The sequence below is a fragment of the Anthonomus grandis genome, chromosome 24 (assembly GCF_022605725.1).
Source record: "Anthonomus grandis grandis chromosome 24, icAntGran1.3, whole genome shotgun sequence".
NCBI classification, from domain to species: Eukaryota; Metazoa; Arthropoda; class Insecta; order Coleoptera; family Curculionidae; genus Anthonomus; species Anthonomus grandis.
The window spans coordinates 80585-105133 of NC_065569.1; the positions used below are offsets into that span (position 1 = coordinate 80585).

A 24549-nucleotide genomic window follows, 5' to 3' on the forward strand; every position below is an offset into this window, starting at 1 on the left:
GCTGGGGATGCTTTAAAACGATAACATTTCATGCAGTTTTGAATAAGTCGTTTTGTTTCTCTCAATCCGTTAAGAGGCCAGAATCTTAATCTAAAATTAGAAAGGACAGTTTCAGGACCAACGTGTCCGAGTCTTATGTGTTCTTGCTTTAACATCATGGAAACAACATTGTTATGTGAGGGAAGTAACATAGGGAGTTTTTGGTCAAAATTGACATTAGCATTACTTAATCTCCCACCCACATGGATTATTCCATTTGAGTCTATAAATGGATTGAGCAGTAGAATATGTTTGTCTTTGACTAACTGATTGTTTAAGAGAGCGTGTCGTTCCTTTCCAAAATGTTGTATCTGTAACATTCTAACAATTAAATCGAGAGCGTCTTGAAGTTCTGCAACAGCCAAAAGGCCAGTGAATTTTTGGGTTGGTTTTAAAGAATTATTTTTAAATCTTAGAATGTATGCTACAGAACGATGTATCCGTTCAAACCTGGAAAAATGAGAAAAAAGAATAGAGAATACATGTGATTTATCATCTTTTGTATTTAAATGGGAAACCCTTTTTTCTTCTGGGATAACTTTAGGAATGGAGTATTGATTTGTATTCTCAAAATCAATAATAGGTGAGTTTAAAAACTTGGGGCCATACCACCATAACTTACAATGAAGGATGTCTTGTGGCAAGACTCCTCGAGAAGGGAGATCGGCTGGATTTTCAGTAGATCTTATGTGGTGCCAAAAGAAAACTGATGTCATCTCCTGGATTTTAGCCACTCGGTTTGCTAGAAAAGTGGTCCATCGACTAGGGTGTGATTTGGGTGTCGGACCACAAATGTACGATTTCAGGAGTGATATGGTGTTCAAAAATCTTTATAATTTTAACTATTAGTTGAGATAATAACATCATGGCACATAATTCGAGTCTAGGAAGAGATACAACTTTAAGTGGGCATACTCGAGACTTGGAGGAAATTAAAGCTGTGTGAACTATTTTATCATTAGAAATTGTACGTATGTAAACACACGCTGCATATGCCTTAGAGCTGGCATCAGCAAATCCATGAAATTCTATTCTTTCAATGACTTTATTTGATAATAGCCATCTTGGAATCTTTAAGTCAGTGAGAGTGTAAAGAGTGGTAATGAGCTTACTCCATTACTCTATAAGTGACGTCTCTGTGATTTCTGTGTCCCAATCTAATCGGGATAACCACAGTATTTGCATAATTAGTTTGCCAATTACTATTACTGGAGATAATAAACCCAAAGGATCATAACACTAGGCTATAATTGACAAAATTTTTCTTTTCGAAAATGGTCCTGTTAAGGGTGAAGAAGGGAGAGTGATACTTAAACAATCTTCAACAGGATTCCATATGAGCCTTAATAATTTATTAGGAGTGTCAGTTAAATTTAAATTGTATTCTTTAATGTTTTCTTGGGAAATAGATAACAAAAATTCAGGGGAATTGGAGCACCATTTATATAATGTAAACCCATGTGGTTTTAAGAGGTTGTTAAGTTGGAAATGAAGTAATTTTAAATCTGCGATCGTATTTACCTCAGATAAAACATCGTCAACATAACAATGCTTTAAAAGTGCTTGTGATGCAAGAGGATATGTGTCTATATTTCTGGTCGCTATTTCAGATAAAACTCTGGTAGCTAGAAAGGGTGCACAATTAGTGCCATAGGTGACCGTAAGAAGTTCGATACACCTTAAAGGGGATTGAGTATCATCTCTCCACAAAATATTCTGCAGAGATGTTTGATCAGGGTTCACTTTAATTTGTCGATACATTTTTTCAATATCGCTTGTAATCACATATCAAAAAATTCTGAATCGACAGAGGATATCATAGAGATCAGGTTGTACTTAAAACCCTTTATACATAATGTCATTTATTGATAATTTACAAGATCCATCAAACACAACCCTAAATTTGGTAGTTGTACTATGCTGATTTGTGACAGCATGATGTGGGAAAAAATATTTTACCAATTTATTGTCAGTTAGAGTGAGAGGAATAATCTTTGCATCTCCTAAAGCGATGTATTCATTAATGAAACTTTTGTATTTAGAAAAATATTCAGGATCTTGTTTAAATTTTCTTTCAAGGTTTTCAAAACGTTTTTGAGCAATAAAGAATGAATCACCTAGAGTTTCGGGTTGTAATTTTAAAGGAAGATTTACTTGGAATCGACCATTTGTGAGCAACTTAGTGGTTGACGTAAATATATTTTCCGCCATAGTATCATCTTCCGATAGATGGGTTTGTTGAGGAATTTCTTCCATTTTCCAAAATTTCTCCATAATGGAGTCAACAAAAGGGTTTTTAGTAGAAAGCATCGACACCATTTCCACTAAGCTTGTATGGCGAGAGTGGTGATTGACAAGAGATTTGGAAGTTGCATGTTGGCCATGAAAAATAGGAGCGTGCCCAGCAATAATCCAGCCCAGATAAGAATTTATCAAAACTGGGAGGTTTTTTCCTAAGTGGTATGTATCATTGGTATAAAGATCATAGAACATGTCTGCTCCAACAAGCATGTCTATCTCAGAAGGAGAGTCAAATTTTGGATCACTGAGTTTAAAGTGATAAGGGATTTTTAATTGTCTTCTATCAATGAGAATTTGTGGAAGTTTGCAAGTGATTACTGGTAGCACAGCACACGATAATTGAAAACGCTGATTTTCATAAGCATTGGAATGAATCACAACATTCACCATTTTATTGCAATTCAATGAACCTTGGGAGATACCGCTAATTTTTAATGGTTGATTATAGGGAACATAGTGTAAGCGTTGGACTAAATTTTCGGTTATAAAAGAGTTTTGGCTAGCAGAGTCTAATAGAACTCAAACCTGAATAGGATCCATATTTGTCATGAACAGTAACTATAGCGGTAGCCAACAAAATTATAGAGGGCGTTGAAGAGAAAGTTGAGAGATTCACTGTATTGGTGTGTAGCGAGTAATTTTCAATTATAGGTGATCCAGATGGTACATGTGAAGTATTTTCTTGTACTTCAGTAGGGGGATTTCTTTCAGAGATGAGATTTGAGTTCAAGTTATTGCCTTGAGGCACATTTGGCAGTCTTGGGTTTCTTTGTTGTGAGGTTGGACTTTGATGTCTATTTTGCTGAGATGGGGTATAAGATTGCCTGTGCATGAGATTATTGCGATTTTCAACATTACGAGAATTATTTGTTTGAGAAGATGCATTTCCACCGAAGGGCCGATAACTGGGATCATGAAGAAGAGTGTGATGTCGTCCCGAACATGCGCGACAACCACTAGAGGGGCAATCATTTCGAAAATGTCTTGTACCTAAACAATTAAAACAAATATTTTTAATGCCAACAAAATGTCTTTTTTCATTTAGGCTTAATTGTTTAAATTTATCACATTGATAGATTTTATGTGAATTATTGTTACAAAAAATGCATGAGAACTGTTTGTTAACATTTGAGGAGTTAGTTGAATGTGGAAAATTATATACATGCAGGCCTACTTTATTAAACACCTTTTTATCAGGTTTTGTGCTAGAATTTACAGAGTTTAGATTTTCCAAAATGGTGGCTCTTTTATTAAGAAATTCTAAAAACGAATCGAGATTTGGCAATTCCTCGAAATTCCTCTCGAGTTCATAGGCCTTTAAAGTGGGAAAATCCAAGCGTTTTTGTAATTAGTAAAAGTTCCCATAAATCTTCAAAACCATATTTTAAACTATTTAATAATTCTAAGTTTTTTCTAAGATCCGTTACAAATTTTCTGAGTGGTTCTGCTGTGGTTTTTGAAAAAGGAGGCCCGTCAAATAAGGAGGCAAAAAGAGTGTTGACAACCGTCAATTTATTCTCATATCTTTTCTTAAGTAAGTCGACTGCAATTTGAAAACTAGCATTTGTCGAGGGCAAGCTTTTAATAATTTCGAGGGGTTCACCGCGCAAAAAACTACGTAAATACAACAAACGCTGTACATGTGAAATAGATTTATTTTCAGTTATTAAAGTGGTGAATAATTGTATAAAACCAGTCCACTCAGAAAACTCTCCACTAAATGGCTGTATTTTAATTTCAGGCAATCGTATATTGGATGACTTTTCGCCTTCCTGCGAGATAGTTTGAATATTAGAGTGCGAGCGAGGAGTTGCGTGTGCATTTGTGGTTAACCTATTAATACCCGCTTGTAACTGTGCAAGGAGATCAAAAACTAAACTTTCTGCGACTTCACTGTCTTCCGAATCAGTGTCCTTGTCATTAATTAATGACTGAATAGAGAGTTGAACCTCATCATAATCGTTAAATAATTGTTGTAACTTAGTATGTCTAACTTGAATGTTTTGAATATTTATTTCTGCGTCAATGTGGCTTGTTACCCAATTACCAATGCGAGTAATCATACCTTTAATGTATGTGCGTTTTCTTTTTAATGATTCGAAATCCATTATTACAAAGAAAAAGAGAAAAATCGAGAGAAAAATTAATACCGAATATTAATAAATGTTTTAATGAGAAGAATGACTGTGTATTTACAAATGTTATTTTTTTAATCACAGAGGATGAATTTCAGCGAGAGAGCACTATAATTTTGTGAGAAGTATACCATAAAACTATGCGAGATTATTATGCGAGAGCACTATAAAAAATAACACTAAACGGGACAACACTATAAGGGGGGGAGAAATACATATAGCAATAAAGAGCGAGAAATATCAGAGTAATTTAATCAAATAATTTTACTAGCCTCAGTCATAAGGGTTTTTAGAGCAACTTAGAGAAATGAGATCATAAATGATTTTTATTTAAAAAAATCCTCGAGCATATCCGGCTCGAAGGACCATACAATAAAGTGGGCAATCTAACTTTTCGTAGTTATCTTGTCACTTCTAAGTAAGGGTTCTAATCTGTCTCTACAGAAATAGAAAATTGATTTAACGCGTGGTAAATCTAATTGTAAAATCATAAGGCAACCGGATCAAACTTAATCTTGCTCTTGGATTTTTATGACAGTTGTGTCAGTTTGTTTACCTTCAATTATAAAAGGTTGACTGAAACTAGCAAATAAACACTTCAAATACTGGGTTATAATTTATTGCAACTAATATGTAAATAGGTTACACTTGTCACCGTAAATAAACATCAACTTGTGTAATAACACATAAACAAAAACAAAAGAGAGCTTTGTAATAACCTTATGAGTAAATGTACTTAATTCTAATTCATCCACACACCATTTAAACCAATAATGTTAATTACAAAATGATTAAAACAATATATAGTTAAAAACAATTATTATTGTTTGTTTTAGTCCTTAAATTTTACAAAAAGAGAAATTTTAATTAAAAGAAATGCACTGGATTTATATTTATTAGCTAATCTAAAACTTCTTAATTTTTCTTAATTGACATATTCATGTTATTTGACATAAACCAAATTTGGGTTTAAATTAACATAAAGTTGACACCAAAATATCTTGAAGAAAAACCAGTTATTTGTTATTTTATACAAGTTTTAACTAATGGAGCACTTTTATCATTTGTTATTCACTAAATAACAATTACCAAGTTATTTTTTATTAGACACAGTCATCCCATGAAAATACTTTACAGAGTTACCTTGAGTTCTTCAATTAAATATTGGGAATTGGAACAATACCATAAACTAGCTGCCACCAACAATTTAAATTAGACTTGAGCTTTCATTTGTTGTCACTGGGTTACAGCATACAAAAACAACAGGTTTTGTTTTCCACCAATACACACATAAATAGGGTATTTATATGGGTAAACGTTAGTTTAGGACAACTAAATGTTTCTGGTCACAGCCGTGAAATTATACGTTTTATAACGTAAAGCAGAAGTATAAGTAACTAGCGTCTGCCGCCTGGAAATCACTGTGTCTCTGCAGTCAGATGTGTGGTGCTACGTTGCCGCTATTCATATTAAAATACCGGCTGCATATGTTGCGCGCCACGCCGGCAGCTCTGAGAGATATTTTTTAAGGTGGTAGTTGGTTAAAAATAAAATAGCTTTGTGTTCGAAAAGCCTCCATTGTTCTAAATGGAGGATTCTTTTATTAATTTTTTTTAAAGGTTATATCGCTACGTACAGGGTACAGTAATAGGACATTATGTACCTATTTAAGTACCTATACCTAATTTATATGGATTTTTCAGTTTTGGTTATTAATGTTAAATAGTTGTCCTTCCTTATATACTAAAATGGGTGACATTTAACATTAGTGCAATCGGAATTACATTACAAAATTAATTAATATGATGAGAATAACCTAATTTAAGTCAATTCCAAAAAGAAAATATGAGGAATTTTAATTTTTTATTATAATATTAATGATTTTAATCTGGAACTATTTTTCGACGCGTAGTAATAATGTCAGTGTGTTGAGATTTTCTTTTGGTTATAGTGACAAGCGAAGCGCAAAAATGTTTTGTTCATTCTAACGGGTTTGAATGAACAAAATTCGAAAGGGCGCGCCTGGGTTGGAGTGAGACTTGATTTTAGAGTTGGATCTCAAAACGGATATCGACCGTGGGTTGGAGCCTCCCATCGGTTGGGTTAGTGTCTTTTGAGCCGCGTACCGGGAATATTAACTTTATATATTACTTTTTTCCGTTTTCACGCAATTTTTTTTAATTTTTCCGCATTTTTTTCCTTAAAAAAATAAAAATACTATACAATGCCTCTCCTCTTTAAATTTTCTTCAAAAAACGTTTACTCTTGATTGCACTAATATTAAATAGACCCCTAAAATGAGTTAAGAATTGATAAAGGTACCTACTACGATTTCAATGAACTCATAATGTAATAAAATCACATGGTATTTTATTTAACCATTCATGAGATAAATGTGTTGAAAATTGTGCTTGCTATGACTAGGAAAATGTGCAGGATTCTAAAGATGGTAAAAACATATTGCACCTTTCTGAATGTAACCATTAACCTTTGAATTGCTAATTTTTAGGATTCATAAACATTTTGATATTTTATTCAATAAATACCTAGGTATTTTTTTATATGGGTAAAAAACGTAAGATAAGAAAATGCGATTTGTTTATTGTTTATCTGCAAATAGATAGTAGATTTAGCTGCATATTACAGACTGAAGAGCATAAAACAGTAATAATGTAGGATTTGGAATTTTTAGAATATCGCTTTTGAGAAATATGTTTAAATTAGCAATTATTTCAAAAATATTTCAAATTTAGAAAGAAAATAATTTTCTAATGATCTAAACACCATCAATAGAAGGAATACAGGCACCAATTCAAAATAAAACCATAGTATAGGTAACTAAATTTTATTAATAAAAAACAAAGAAAAAGATAAACTTATTTATGTAGCGAAGGGTTAGCAGAAGTAGGACCCAATATTATTGGGCCAATAAGGAAATGAAACCAATTTCTTACAAAAAAAATGCCGACGTTTCGACCTTATCCTTATATTTAGATCATCTTCAAATGTGGCTGGAAATAACACAATACATGCATAATGTAAATGGATATACATTTAAACCAATCACTTAGCTAATGATATTTGTTTATATCAAAATAAACAAGTAAATACAAAATTGCTAAACATTGAGCCTGCGAGACTGCGAGCGAGCACATAACGGCTCACCCAGAATGCGTTTTAATCATAAAATATGATATCGTGCATCCGGAAGAAGAAGGTGACATCTCAAAATTTGGCCAAATTGAGTTGTTTACAGAAAACGATTTAAAATAATTGTATTATTTCATGGGAAAAAGAGTTACACGTGAGCTATACTCACTGACCGAGAGATGGCGTGTTGTCTCTTTACCGAGTTCGGCATTTGCACGCAGAACGTATTGAGAAGATGGTGATATCTCAATTTAACTGGGCCTTTCGAGGAGAGTGCATCGCGAATTTTCTGAATAAAGGTGATATTTCGAGTTGTCTCATGACCAAAGATATTTGTTGTTTACAAAAAGTGATACATTTAGATATATAACTCTCTGTATGCTTAGGTAAGTAATATTTCATGGATTTATTTATATTCAATAAGGTGACAAGCCGAAATATTACTTTAATTTTTAGAAAATGTTCATGCAATAAAGTGATATATCTAATTATAACCCTTTTCTACAAACTATTATGAATGATGTTGAGTGTTTTTATGTTTTGTAACTTTCTTTTTAATAAATTTTAAACAGATATGTAAGACATTTACAAATATTACTGTTTTCTTTACAAGCTGGTCACAGATGAACAAACTACGTTAAGTTTTTTTCTGTTTTGTAACTTTCTTTTCAATAAATTTTAAACAGATATGTAAGACATTTACAAATATTACTGTCTTATTTACAAGCTGGTTACAGATAAACAAACTACGTTAAGTTTTTTTCTGTTTTGTAACTTTCTTTCCGATAATTTCTAAATAATTATGTGTAACACTAAAATTTATTACAAGCTTTTTGCAGCCAAAAAGATTTAGGGTAATTTTGTTTTTAGATAGACAAGACATACATAATGTCTTATAAAAAAAGGACGATGAAAATTATGGAAAAAGTGGTGGGTAATACCAGTGATATACCTCCAAATAATTCAAATTTTGCTGACATTCAGGAGGCTGTGTTTGCACGTAATAAAATATTTTTTTATTTAAACAAACGAAAGACTTTTAAATAAATAATAATTGCCCTTCCATATTTTAGAAAATGAATCTCATGTGATTCAAGAAGTTGCTAGTGTCTTTCCGAATAACACTACTTATGTCACCCATGAGACAGACACTAATATACCTTCAAATATTCAGGCATCCGAAACTTTAGTAAAAAAAAGTATTGTTCTTGATATTCAGGAGACAGAGGTTGCAAGTATGTAATAATTTTCTTGCTTAATTCATTTTCAGCTAAATTTCAAATAAAAAGATCTAGATTTGGTTTTTCTCACGGTTATCTTGTTATTCTTTTAGGCAAAGATTCTGATAAGTTTCAAGAGGTTTCTAATGGCTTTCCTCATAGCATAGATGTTGTCCATGAGCTGGATACTCATACACAACCAAATAGTCCGATAGTTGAAGCTCCCATCAAGACAAGTAATATTGCTGATTTCCAGGAGACATTGGTTGCTGGTAATAATTTTAAAAAAATTGCCAATCAATATTTCGCTAAATAACTGAAACAAAAAACTTGAATTGTTTTGGTTTTCCAATAATTTATTATTTTAGGCAACGATTCTTCCATTCAAGAGGTTGCTAATGTCACTCACAAACAAAGAAATTCTTACATTATTGAAACTTCCATCGAGACAAGCATTGTTGATCTTCAAGAGCCAATGGTTGCGGGTAATAAAATAATGGGATTCTTTATCTAAATTTGTATTCAGCTTAATTAAAAATAAAAATAAAAAAATTAATAACAAATTTATGTTGCAGTGGAGATATGGGTTAGGGTGAAAAGAAAAAGGTTAAAGTCTCCCTCCACTATTTATTTAAATTCTTAATCACAGATTAAGAAGTGCCCAACATGTTTCAAATGTAGATACATTCATCTTCAGGGGCAAGCAAAGGAACGAGTTTACAATCACGCACGACTGCTCACATGTAGGAGCCAAGGGCTTAAGAAACTTGTGTAAAGAAATTCATCATGGATATACTTCAGCAGGTTATTAGAAATTTAGTAGGGAGACTTTTTTTATTGAAACATTGTGAAGTGGAAGTTAAAGTTACAGTTTAAAAGTTCTGGACGTTACATGTAAATGTAAATGAGGTCTTCTCTTACATGTAACGTCCAAAACTTTTAAACTGTCTTAACTTTAACTTTTACTTCACATGTTTTAACAAAAAAAAATCCTCCCTACTAAATTTCTAATAACCTGCTGAAGTATATCCATGATGAATTTCTTTACACAAGTTTCTTAAGCCCTTGGCTGCTACATGTGAGCAGTCGTGCGTGACTGTAAACTCTTTCTTTTGCTGGCCCCTGAAGATGAATGTATCTACATTTGAAACATGTTGCGCACTTCTTAATCTGTGATTAGGAATTTAAATAAATAGTGGAGGGAGACTTCAAGTTTTTTCTTTTCACCCTAACTAATTTATGTTTTTAACTATCTGATCATATTTTTTAGGAAACTATTCCCCTGAATTTCAAGAATTTGATAGAGGAATCTCTAATAACCATGTCACTAGTGTCGCTGGTGAATCCAGTACTGAAATATTACAAAATACCATACCACAGAATGGAAGTCGTAAGCGTTCAACATCATCATCGAGTAACTCATCATCCTCGTCTAGTACATCGTCGTCATCCAGTTCTTCGTCCAAGTCAGATCCTTTTAGAAGCGATGACAGCGTAGGTGATCCTACATACCAATTAGAAGGCGAGTCAGATATTGAAAATGAAGTATCTGTTGAGCAAACAGCAAACAGGAAAAGAAAAGTGAAAAATCCTACTTTAGTTGAAAAAACCGCTAAAAAAAGAAAATTTAATCCTGAACTATGGCAAAAGAAAGTAAGCAAAAAATTAAGAAATGCAGGTGAAAGCTACAGTTATTCAAGTATTATAAGAAGAGAAGATGGTACCAAAGAAAAAATAGAAAAAGAACGCCCAGCTAGATCACTCAAGCCCCCATGTGATAATAAATGTAGATTAAAATGTTTCGAGAAAATACCTGAGAATAGTAGGCTGAAAATATTTGAAGATTATTGGAAGTTGCAGACTGTTGAACAGAAAAGAGAGTTTATTTCTTCAAATCTGCAAACCATTAAGCCAAAATATAAATACAGTAATGTAGAAAACCCACGGAAACCAAATAATGCATATTATTTTATTGTAGATAACATACATATGAGGGTGTGTAAACGTTTTTTCATCTCAACACTAGACATTAGTAATAAAGTGATTGAAACTGTGATCAAGAAACGAAAACACTGTGACAGTTCGATCGTATTGGAAATCGACAGACGAGGGAAGAATAAATATCATTATAAAGTTGATGAGAATATTAAGTACGATATAAGAGATCACATACGGTCCATACCACGTATTGAGAGCCACTATTGTCGTTCTCATACAAAAAAGGAGTATATAGAGGGAAGTCGAACAATGGTAGATCTTCATCGCGATTACCAGAAAATATGTGAAGAGCAAAAGAAACCAGCTGCAAACTACTTAATGTACTGCAAGATCTTTAATCAGGAGTTTAATATTGCATTCCATTTACCTAAAAAGGATCAGTGCGAATTGTGTTTGCAATACAGCAATGGTAGTGAAGAAGAGAAACAAGCTATGCAAGAAACATATGAAACACACATAAGAGAGAAGGATTTGAGTAGAATCGAGAAAGACGCAGATAAGAATAATGCAGATCCATTCACAAAAGTTATGGTGTATGATATGCAAGCAATACTACCATGTCCTGTTGGAGAAGCATCCTCCTTCTATTATGTTTCCAAACTAAATGTGTTCAATTTCACTTTGTACGACCTAAAGAGTAATGAAGCAACCTGCTATCTATGGCATGAAGCAGAAGCCCGTAGGGGAGCGAACGAAATCGGTAGTTGCATTTTTGATTTCTTTCAAAAAATGTGTGAGACTACTGATACCGGAGATGGATTGAAAATAATCCTCTACTCAGATAATTGCGCTGGCCAAAACAAAAATCAGTTTGTCCTGGCTATTTACCTGTTTGCAATAAAATCATTTAATATAAAAACCATTACACATAAGTTTTTGATAACCGGACACTCTCAAAATGAGGGGGATAGTGTTCATGCGACTATAGACAGAGAAATTAAAAGATATAAGAAATCCAATTCAATTTATGTTCCCGACCAGTATGCATGTCTCATACGCACAGCTAAAAAAACTGGCACCCCATACAATGTACACGAAATATGCCATCAAGATGTTAAAGATTTCAAAGCTTTGGCGTCCGACCTGCAAATCAATTTCCTAAAAAATTTTCGATTTTCTGATGTTAAAGTTTTTGAATTAGATAAGAATAATTTGGAAACTTTGTCCTACAAGACGTCATACGATGAAGAATTTAGACAAGTTCAAATTAATATTAAAAATCGTAGAAGCCAAGAACCAAAGCAAGTTATTAATCTTCAGCCAGCTTACAAAACAAAAGTTGGTATCTCAGATACTAAAAAGAATGGCCTGATAGATCTAATAAAAAAAAAGAAGTGTGTGCCGATATATTATTTGAGTTTTTTTGAGCGTTTGTAAATGTTTCTAGTTTATTCTGCATTTAAATTATTTTTTTACTTTGCTTATTCTAGCAGTGGATTCTTGTCTTTCTTTTTAAACGTAGTTTAAAAAAAACTTGTTATAAGTGTTTATGACAAAGATAATTTTAAGCCATTATCCAGGTTTTAATTTGGTTACCTACTTAAGGAAATGTTTTTTGTTCCTTTTATTATTATGGGTAATATAGGTATTTACTTACTATAAATGCTAGGTTTTTGGTTTATTAATTTTGGGAAATACTCAGTAGTTTCTTGTTTTTTGTTGTACTAAATCTAATAGATGCTAGTTGTTTATCTGATAAAGATAGTTTAATTTGCAATGCTGTTGTTTCTAAGATTAAATATTCTTGTGAAATATTCAATTTTTCCTTTTTGTTTTAATACTTGAAGTAATTAATGATTTGATACAGACATCTTTTTCAATTTGGTTGAAATTTTGAGCATTGCCTACCAAAAAACCCCTTATTTGCCATAAGAAATAAAGAAGTAGCTTTGCCTGTTTTATATTCAAAAAGGTTACTTCTGTCAAATTCTCCCTAATCTTGAGCAGTACCAAAAAATTAATATTACCATTCAATAGAGGCAAAAAATCAGTAACACAAGTTAAACAAATTATCATCCTATCAAGACCTAAAAAATAATAACAAAAATATCAAAAAAGTCAACATCTTTAAACGCCTCTCCTGAAAAATGAGTAATTTTAAGATGTCACCTACTTCTTCCGGGTGCACGATATGTTTGCTGAAAGCGGCAACATTGACTATGCTCTGCCGCGAGAGCGAGCGCCGGCGGCACAAGGAACAAGGAACGGTGGTTCCGCAGACGCTAGTGTATAAGTACAATACTTCCCGTGTCGCAAGAAGCCAAAAACAGGCGAATGTAGGTCACTGCGCCTGAAGAAAACCATATGCACGCCCTTCGACCGTGAAATTCACGTGCGCGTGCTGTAGTCTGAAATATTCTATTTATAGACTGATATTTTATGTTTACATTGGGAATATGCGATTCGACGATTTTTATTTTATGGGGAATTTTTTCTTGTTTGGAAGGTTTTCCAAACAGGTTTCCATGATTCGACGAGCCAAGGGTCGCCATGTAATAACCGCGTACTAAGGGCAAGTAAAACAAAGAAGATTCCCCATCTAAAACTGTTTATTGAATGAATTGAAAAATATTTCCATACAAAAGCAATTGAACAGCGTCACAGTTACCTAATTAGACACGAGCCGCGATATAGCTTATTTTGCAGATAGCTGCTATACTAGGTCGACTAATTATTGCAACCAACTATTAATGTTTATAATAAATAAAATGTAACCTACTTTGCTTTTAAAGAATTTGCCTAATATTATAAATAATTCCTTTACACAGGTGTAGAGTGCCCCCAACAGGGCTCTAGCAGTTTTGAAGCAAGTCCTTAGACATTCGTACAGGAGCTTCTTTTAATAACATTTTAACAAATGTTTTCCTAAAGGTCGCCCGGTCCTGGATATCTTTCAGTAAAATTCTTATTTTGCAAATGTCTCTCCTTGTCGGTTTCATTATAATTTTTTTTTTCTAATAGTAGGATTGAAAGTGTTGTTTGGTAATCTGAATAAATGCTATTACAAATAAGAACGAAGAAATGCTTCTTATATAGTAAAGTAATACAGGTATCATCTGATTAGTAGTGGTGGTGGGGGTATTACTAGTCTTGTTGGGTTGAATAAGACAACTAGTAGATACATTTTTTTTGGCATATAGTTAAGTATTTTCAATTAGTATCACCATATGTGCGATTTATAAATGGACCGCTTTCTGCAAAAAGGAACCAACCCACAAAATTAAAAAAATCGAGATATTTAAAAATCTGATCCACCAAATACCTAAAAATAATCTGCAAAATAGATCCAACCCTCAGTGCAGATGTGGTGACCTCTATTCTATATTTTTCTTAAATCGCTCGTAAATAATATATTATAGATTACAGATAATTAATATTTTTTTAAGTTTTTGTTATTATGTAAACTCTTTTTTTATTTTAAAGAAATAGGGAATTAATTATTTCGTTTAAAAAAAATAAAAAAATGGTTGGTTCTTTTCTGCTTTTTACATAATCTTTTAAATTTACAGGGTTCTTCTGATGATCAAAAAAATATGATGCCTTCTAATAAAGTTTCTAAGGTAGATACTGAAGATCTTAAAGGGTGCAAAGCTCAATTACAAATAGAAAAGCCGTGTGAGAGCACTAGTAAAAAGTAAACTGATATATTTTTTTTGTTAAAAAGCAATATTTTTTGTGTAGGCTGTTGTATTTGATGGTCAGCATACTGAGTCTGCGATTACGGCACCTGATAGTCAAACTATTCCTGAGTTAAATTCTACCAGGGATATTCCAGAATTTACATGCTCCTTCATTCAACAACTTAAAACAAATAATAAAGCTGATCATGAAAACTGTGACCCTAGGATGTTAAAAATTATTACATTTTAAGTTTTTTTTTTAATTAACAATGTTTGTTTTACAGGTATCATCCGTATCTGATGTTCAGCAAGTTGGATTTTTGCATGTTACAGCTGATTGTGAATATACAATTGAACCGTACTACGAACCTTTATGAATCAGTACAGAAAAATGAAGAGATTTTAAAAATATCGGTTGAACCTGAAGAAGAAACACAAAGTTTTGAACCTGAAGGAGGTTCAACAATCTATAATAATAGTGTAACATCAGACATGGTAATGACTACAAAGTCTACAAGTACGGAACAAAAACGAAGTTCATTTTGATCATAAAGGACAAACTATACAAACAAAAATATTTACTGAAGTTTTTAAATGCAGTTGCTCCAGAAAATTTTATATGAAAGTAACCCTAGATAAAAGAAGGGAAGAATTTAAAAAATATTGGGAGTTGGGAAGCTATACAAGCCCTAATAGGAGCATTGGTTAGTGAAGGCCCCAAAAAAAGGTATGAACAGAATATAAGATCAGGACAATTTTCAAGATAATATAGGCTAAACAAACTCGAAGTGTGTCGTGAGACCTTTATAAAGACGTTAGGCATTTCAACAAAGAGGGTTAACACGGCATTGGAAAAATTAAGAACTAATGGTAGTATTACTGATAAGAGAGGATCAGAACAAGGAGGAAAAAACAAAATTGATGATGAAAGGAAACAAAAGATAGTTAAACAAATAAAAGCAATACCAAAATACAAAAGTCATTATAGAAGAGAAACAAATTCTAATATAAAATTTTTGCCTCCAGAAATGACACTTCCATTGATGTATAAAAAATACCAAGAAGAGGTTGAAAATCCCGTTAGTTTTGTTACTTATCGTCGTATATTTTTGTCTGAATTTACTTTAAAATTTAAGCCTTTAAAAAAAGATACATGTAACTCTTGTGATACATTTAAGGCAAACATAAATAATTCTTTAGACAGTAAAAAAAATGAGGAATTAAAAGCAGAACATGAATTACATATAAAAAATTGGCAAAATGCAAAAAAATACCGATTGATTTGAGTGTTTGACCTTTGACCTTGAAAAAACCCTACATTTACCGAGATTGCCAACGGTTATTTTATTCTTTAAAAGGCAGCTATGGTTATACAATTTAGGTATGCACAGTGGATCCGACAATAAAGGATACTTTTACGTTTTGTTGGAAAATGAAGCAGGCCGCGGAGCCCAGGAAATCCTGTTTATTTAAGCATATTATGGAAAAAGTCAGCCCTAATGTTAAAGAATTAGTTCTTTGGTACGACTCTTGCGGAGGGCAAAACCGTAACATAAAGATGGTTTTAATAATGAAAACTTTACTAGAGACTCATACATCTCTTGAAAAAATTTCCATGCGGTTCTTGGTTTCAGGCCATATAGCGGAGTAAATTCGCCGGCAAAAGACGCTTCTTTTTGTTGTTTTTTTTTAAGATAGAACCAAACGAGCAGGGACGGATGCATAGGGGGGGGAGGGGGGGGAGGCTCCCCCCCCAATGAGAATGTGCAGTTGGTAAAAATTTCCCAGAGTTGGTAAATTAAAAAACTCAAGTTTTCAAACCAGACTAATGACACACTTTTATAAAAACATTATGTGATAACCTATTTTTTAAAAACCTTAACATAAGCATTTTCTTAAAACTAATTTTACCAAATACAATAATGTCTGTCAATAAATCGTTGACTCGGTGTTATTCTTAATATTTCTGGGACGTCGCGGCCCGATAAACAAAATGATATCGGCACATATCGCTTACAAAGATTAACATGAAATTCTAGACCTTGATCCTTGATTTATATCAAGTTACAACTGAAGACTTTTTGGTAAAAGCCCTATTAATTTTTAATGTAGGTATCCTCTCTTGCAAAGAATAAAATATACACCTTAACGTCCTTAACTTTCAAAACAAAATAATTTTATACGACATTGCAGCAATTCGATTTACCGCTTATAGTGTGAATGCACATTTAGCTATATTAAAATCAATGCGCACTGCCCGCTAAAATGTCACTTGTCAAAGTCAAAAGTAAAAATTTAGTTTTGGCGGCAACAAACAGGTGAATTATTGTTCTTATTCAGTTTTTAAATACATTTTGAAGTTTTGGATAAGTTTTGGTGTTTTAAGATGGAAAAAAAAGTACGTTCGAATAGAATAAGAGTTCAGTGTTTATCGTGTGGTTCAGAGTTTGTGAAAGAATATAAACCTACACATGAGAAAAAGATGCACGGCGGAAAATGTGTAGCAATAAAACTAGTAGGCGCTCCAGACAATCCTTTTGTTTTGGCGGCAAAAAAAAGACGAAATGAAGAAGTTAGCGAAGGTAGGTAAAAATACATACTAATACAACTAAATCGCGGGTTTGGCCTTGTAATGAGGTAAAAAGTAAAGGAGATGATATAGTCAAGATTGTTTACACCCCTTTTAAAAGAGGGGTGTGCTAAAACCACAAAATTATCTAGATTTTTATATTCATTCATTATATTTATTCAGTCATTAAAAATAAACAATACTTAATTAGCAAGCTTAATTTCGCGATAAATTATTACCTACGTATTGTATTGTTTTAGCATCGTCTAGTTCGATAGAAAATATACTTGAATTGGCAGTGAATAAAAGAAAGAGCAAAGAAGAATCTAAAGGTAAGCTGAATATAGAATATAATAGATATATTTTGATAGGTTTTTGCGTTTAAAGGCCGGTTTACACGCTACGAGTTATCGTACACGTGTATAGCTTATACACGCTACGACATAGTGTGTAAATAGCAAAACGTACTTCTCACGGCAAATAATAAAAACGTACGATAATTCGTAATGTATAAACCGGCCTTATTAGTGGTTATAGGGAAAAAGAACACAAGAACTTTTTCTGATTACTGATTTGGATTTGTAGATGTAACAAATACTAAAAAGCCAAAACAGTTAATTACCGTTTTTCCGGAAGCTGAACAAAGTAAAGACATTTTAATTGAGGAGCCTGAAAATTAAAACATTGAAAGCTACACATTTCAGGAATCAGAACATGGTATGTTTTATTAGCCAACATATTGGTCTAGTGCAACACAAAATAATAAAATGTGCAATATCTTTTAGAAACAGGAGATGATCACGAACATTTTTCAGACCGCATAAGCTCTAACTCTAAAACTCAACTTAATAGTGATTCGATGGATAACTTAGCTGATCAGTTAATAGTGCCTAATTTCTCATACGTGAATCAAAATCAAAAGTTCTTCATGAATCCTTCGGACAAAAATTCCGAAAATGACTTCATCCAAGAACAGAGCGAGAAGGCATCATCACAAGGTAACATTAGTATTTACTAGATAAAAATTAAAAATTATATTTTTCACCTAAATAAACTATTTTCTTTTTTAGTGGAGAATATTTCTTTGAATTTTAACGTGAACGAAGAAGAATTTGATAAAACAAAGCCTTCCACAAGCCAAAATAGTCAAGAAGACTTTGACAATAATGTGTCAGATGAAGTAGACCACAATAATTGGTTTGAATGCACTGGCAGTTTTGCTTCATTATTAGATCATTTAACTAATGCTAAGAATTTATTAACTAATATCCAAACTGATTGTAATATAGATGAATATATTACCATTATCCAGATTTTGGATATTACTAATACCATTAAAGAAAAATGTGAATTAACACGAGTGTCGTGTGAATCTTATGTTTCCGTTTTAGAGAAGAAGCGTAGCATTTACGAAGTAGATAAACATGTTGGAGATAATATGATGATTCTACATGACCCCGGCATAAGACAAGAAATTAAAACAGACAAAGAGCGAGACTTTCTCATTGCATTAGGACCCCACCAACCTAATTTAAGAATGTTTCCCAGCGATGGTAAAAATCGCTTCAATTCTGGATGGTATAAAGAGTATCCTTTCTTAGAATATAGCACAGCCAAGGATGCTGCTTTTTGCTTTGTTTGTTTTTTATTTCCCACTGGCGTAGGAAGGGAGAAATCCGAGTTAGCTTGGAGTAAGAATGGAGTCTCATCATGGGGAAAAATGAAGAGCTCTGGATCAAAAAAATTAGGGAAGTTACAGCAACATTTCAGTTCCGTCTCACATAAACAAGCCTTGCGGGATTATGGTAATTTTACTAATAAAGCAAACAACATTGATATTTTAATTAACAAGGAACAAAGAGTTAGGAAAATTGAAGAAGAACGCATTCTTTGTCAAAATACAGAAGTTGTCAGTATTTTGTTTGATGTGGCTAAAACATTGGGTCGACAAGGATTAGCATTTCGAGGAAACGACGAAAATGATGGAAATTTTGTTCAAATTGTGCAGCTGCTTTCCCGTCACAATCCAATTCTTGGAAAATGGCTAGCAGACAGAAAATTGCGTCCTTACCATGTAAGTTACATGGGTGCCTCTTCTCAAAATGAGTTTATCGAAATACTGGGTAAAGAAATACAAAAAGAAGTTGTCTCGGAAGTAATAAAATGCCCGTTTTATGCAGTGATGGCGGATCATACTCCTGATATTTCAAACAAAGAAATGCTATCAATTGTAGTTCGTTCAGTTGATGAAAATGGTTTACCAAGGGAAAGACTACTGTCTGTTATGGAATCAAAAAATAAAACTGGGGAAGCCACCGCACAAGATATTCTGGATACATTCATAAAGCAAAACATTGCGCCAGCCAATTTAGCCTTTCAATCCTATGACTGTGCTGCCTCAATGTCTGGTAAATTTAAAGGTGCGCAAAAAAAGCTGTCCGAGTTGGTGGGTCACAATATTTCTTACATTCCATGTCAAGCCCATAGAACAAATACAGCTTTGGAACATAGTTGTCACGCTTCATTTATAGTGGCGGAAATGTTTAACACGTTGGAGGAGCTATACGTTTTTTTCAATTCGAGCACCAAACGATTTTTTGCAATGAAAGAAAAATTAGCTGAAGTGGAAAATTCGATTTTAATAAGAAACTTATCCAAAACAAGGTGGACCGCTCGGGCAGAAACGCTAAAAGCTATTAGCATATCATACGAGGAAATACTTCAACTATTAGAAGATATTTCAAATGCTAATGATTATTCAATAGACAATAAAAGCAAATCCAAAGCATTGGGTTTATATAAAAGAATGTTGTGTTTCGATTTTATAGTATGTTTAATGTTCTTAAAAAATATATTTTATAAAATGAAAATAATCACAGAAATTCTGGAACAGGATGATCTGAATATCATTGATGCCGTAAATATGATTTCTTTAACATGTACTTCGTTACGAAATATTCGGAATAGTGAAGAGGATGTAAATAATTTAATCGAAAGTGCCATACAATTTGCAGTAAAATTAAATGTTGATCCGGAAACTGATTTCCGAAAACATCATAGGAGGCGTCTTGTTCCAAAAAAAATTGATACAAATAGGGATAGCTCTGTTAATATTCCATATAAGCAGTTTTATAGAAAAGAATTTTATCTTGTTCTGGATACTTTAATTAAGTTTTTAGATGAAAATTTGTCAGTTGTGCTTCAAAATGTCTCACCATTGACAAACTTATTTTCTTTTCCTTTAAACAAAAAAAACATAATTTTAACACAAATAGAACAGGCTATCTTACTATTTCCACCCAGTCACAAAATTGATGAATTAGCTTTACAAGCGGAGTTAGAAATATTGTTTGAACTATGTAGCAAGTCAGAAAAAGTTGTTAAGTCCATGCAGGATGTGATGACAATTGCTTCCCAAAATAAACAGATTTTTCCTATAGCATTTAAGTTTTGTAGATTTATACTAACAGCTGGATATTCGGTAGCAACTAATGAAAGAAAGTTTAGTCTGCTTAAATTTATAAAAAATGCCAGCCGTTCAAAAATGAATAACGAACGGCTAGACCTAATCATGGCTATGAAAAGTGAAAGAGACATTTTAGATCGTTTAAATATTAAGAATTTAGTAGCCCAATGGGCAAAATTAAAACAAAGAAGACTTAAGGTCATAAGTAATTTGTAAATACTAGTTAATATAAGTTGTAAGTTTTGAATAAGTTTACAGTGAAAGAACCGCACTATAACCAGTATACTTATTTGTTAGAATGTAAAATAAATATTACGAGTTGAAAATTGAACCGATTTTTTTATTTGTTAGTGATATGCAAAAAGAGTTTATTGACTTAATTAATTCTCTAATTGTCTAACCTTCTACTTTATAAGTTGGTTAAAAAAATATCCCAGTTGGTAAAAATACAATTCTTTCCCCCCCCAACACCGGACTTTTCGGTACGTCCCTGCAAACGAGACTTATATAACGTTATACAGAATTATGTTGGGCAACTAAAATGCACATTCACGACATCCTAGGTTGGGGCTGACTCTTTTTATAGCCAAAAATGTGTAAAAAAATACGAAATCAAAAAATCTTACTTTTTACCATATAACTCGCAATAATTTCAAAAGTATTCCAAGTATTTAAATATCTTTTTGTTTGTTGGAAAGAAGACACTCTAGCGGTTGTAACAGTGTATCACAAGTCTCAAAGATCATTTTTATTTTTTGAGTAAACTAGATAAGAATGTCGTTAATCATTATTTGTGCATTGCTATTTTCAGCAATCGAAAAACTTTTTTATTTCTGAAAATTTTACTATACATCCTGCGGGTAAAGTAAAGTAAAATGTTTGTGTAAGTTTTCTAAAAAGAATGCAAGTTGTTAAAACTAATAGTTTACGTAATAATTAAAATTAAAAACAAGCCGCGCCGACTCCTCGCCTCAATAGAAGAACCGCGATATACCGAATACGAACAGACGTAACAAGAAATATTTTGTAGCTAGTAGATACCATTGACTATCGACTAATTGAAGGGAACGTTTAGCGTATTTATTTACTGAATTCGAGTTTATGCAAAAATTTATTTTGTGCCAAAAATTGTCTGTGAAGTAAGTATACATAAAATATATACGTATTGTATAATTTTAAATTATATTTATTTTAACTAATAGTTTTAAAGACATTCATTCTTATGGAGTGGATTTTGTGCGGAAAATCAATTGATGGATTACAAGACGAATCGGTGGTTCATAAACCGACAAGCTATTTTAGATAGAACTTTAAAAATTAAGTTTCATAAAAGCTGCCGAAAAACATATACTAGTAATATAAATATTGCTTCTGCCAGCACAAGTACAATCGACAAGGAAATTGTTTGCTCTAAAACCACAAGAAGTAACACTGGTTCATTTGATATAAGAAGCATGTGCTTAATTTGTAACAAAACTGGACCTAGAAAAATTAAGCAAAAAAAGGAAAAGTTAGCTTTGGTACAAACAGGTGAGTAAAATTTTATTTAAAACAAGGTAATAAAATTAAACGAACTGATAATAATTTAAACCGTGTTTATGGCCACTCGATACAATTTTTTACTCAAACCTAAAAATATCAAATTGACAAGTTATCCTATTGTATTAAACGTTTTATGTCAGACTTGGTATGGTAGTCGGGATTGTTTAAGGTTACTGTGGGTTCATTTGGTTGATTTGCGAGTCCGGAGAGGCCCGGATTTTCTAATTCATTCGAATGTAAAATAAGGCGAAATTCGTACAAAAATCGTTGATATTTGGGAGAATTTCACAGCAGTTCGCAATCTCAAATTAGCATTGATTCCGCTTATGGTTTAGTGTTTAGTTATATTTTTTTATGTTCTAGTTTCTAGTACAGCTATAAGACCTTAACAGTTTTTTTACCAATAATAAAACGGAAAAAAAATATAATAATTTTTTTTTTAGGCACTTTGAAAGGAAAATATTCTACACTTATATTATATTTCTTAGGTAGTAATTAATTAATAATAATAATTTATGTTCTTCCACTAAGACTATTAAAATTAAAAATACGTTCCACAAGGAGAACGTTTTTATCTTAGAACATTGAAGGGCTAGAAGTAGCATGCCGTGGAACTATGGGCAGGTTTTTTTGCTTGCAACATCTCTGATGCAATGATGCCAAATGCTCATAGAGAAATGGAAAAAATCACTTTATAATATCATAAAAATTTTCAGTTGTTTCAGAAGGTTCAAAACAATACTACTGCTCCCCTTTAATAAAATATCAAGCATTTTTTTAAAGAAATTTGATAAGATACTCTATATCGAAGTCAATATACGTTAAATAAATGAAAATAAAGTACGAAGCAACGAGAAAACGGTAATGGCACCGCAACGGCGCTCGATCGCATTGTTGATGCCACTGATACAAGCACTCTCTACCAGTGACGTCGTCAACAAATATTTACCTGATAAATTTTTATTAATTATTATAGATTTGAGTATAAGTAATATTACCATTTACGAGCTATTTATGTGTTTTTTAACGGACTTCGTTAGAGGAAGGTCTTAATAAAAGGCAGCATTTTTGTCAAAGCATTTTTATGGAAATTAAATATTTTATTAATATAATATTATAGATTTCTTAATAAATCATGTTTTAAGACACAAATTTTTATTATTTTGCATAATTTTATTGTTATTGTTATATTGGACAAAACTCAGTTTTACATCACTTACTTTATATCACATAATATATACTTCTATGGGGCTGACTTTTTCAAAGGGACAGTATTGCTTCAGCGGAAAGAGTTCAAACTACAAGGATGTTCAAATTGTGAAGGAGTTGCAGGTTTTTTATAGGTTATAAGATTTTTATTATAGAGTATTTAGCCTGTACAATAGTTTTGAGACATTTAACAGTGACCTATATAATACCTAATACCAATTTATATTATAGTAATTTATACTAAAAAACAAAGCTTACCTAAGAATAAAGACAATGTACAATAGATTAGTTTAGATAGTTTATTAGTAGTAATATACAAACAAGTAGTTTTACAAGTCAAATAAAATATGTAGTATGTTGAGCTTTTTCGAAAATCATGTTATTATTTCTTAAGTATTTTAATAATGACTTGAGACATCTAATTCAATTTCTTTGGGACAAATTTGTTTATTGCAATCTTCGAATTTTAATTTTCTGTTCTTTATTTTTTTTCCATAATTTGGTAACAAGTGATTTAGCTTTTGAAACGGTGGAATCATCAGTGCTTAGGTCCTCAGGATATCATTTTGATTTTACCCTAGAATAATATACATAAAAATATAGTATTACAAAAATTAAAAAAATGTATTATGATAATCCAATTGATCAATAAAATGTATGTTATTATAAATAATCTTTGTAATATCATACATTTGATTAATTGCATTTAATTAAACAAATATAACACAATAAAATACCATATCACTTTTAAATAAGATATATAGAATAGGATGAGGCATAAAACTAGTAGTCTATTTTGAGTGTATTTTTACCTTTTCCTTGGCAGAGTCAGGGAATGTGTAGCAGTTAAACAAAAACGACTTGGATGAGAAATAGTAATTGTTGACCTAGACCCCACGGTTACTATAGAACTATTAATCTCAGATGCAGTTATTGTTGGTGGTGAATGATCAGATCTGTAATTATACAAAATTTGGTGTATCAAGAATATTAATCTATTTTAATTATCCATACTTGTCTATATTAGCTTCACTGTTTGTACTATATACCATTTTGGAAGCTAAGGAAGTTTTTGCACTCTTCAGGAAAGCTACCCCTGCAGCTTTGAAGGGTAAATCACTTGGTAAATTAACTAAATTATCGGCTGCTGTGTTTTTAACCAGTGCATCAGAAATCCTAGTAAAAAAATAGTTTTACATACCTAATTTAATAAGTATTAGGTATAAATAAAGCTTATATGAGTAACACTAATCCTTTTTGTGACGATTTTTTTATACTAGAAAAATATATTTAAAAAATA

General features: G+C 32.1%; 1 protein-coding gene across 1 annotated transcript; it reads left to right on the forward strand.

Annotated features, from left to right (window-relative positions):
- Positions 1–17912: 17912 nt before the first annotated feature.
- Positions 17913–20829, forward strand: LOC126749291 (uncharacterized). The gene is made up of 2 exons (XM_050458981.1): positions 17913–18030; positions 18103–20829. The coding sequence occupies exons 1-2, from the start codon at positions 17961–17963 to the stop codon at positions 20712–20714; spliced, it is 2682 nt and encodes an 893-aa protein (XP_050314938.1). The 5' UTR covers positions 17913–17960; the 3' UTR covers positions 20715–20829.
- The last annotated feature ends 3720 nt before the right edge of the window (positions 20830–24549 follow it).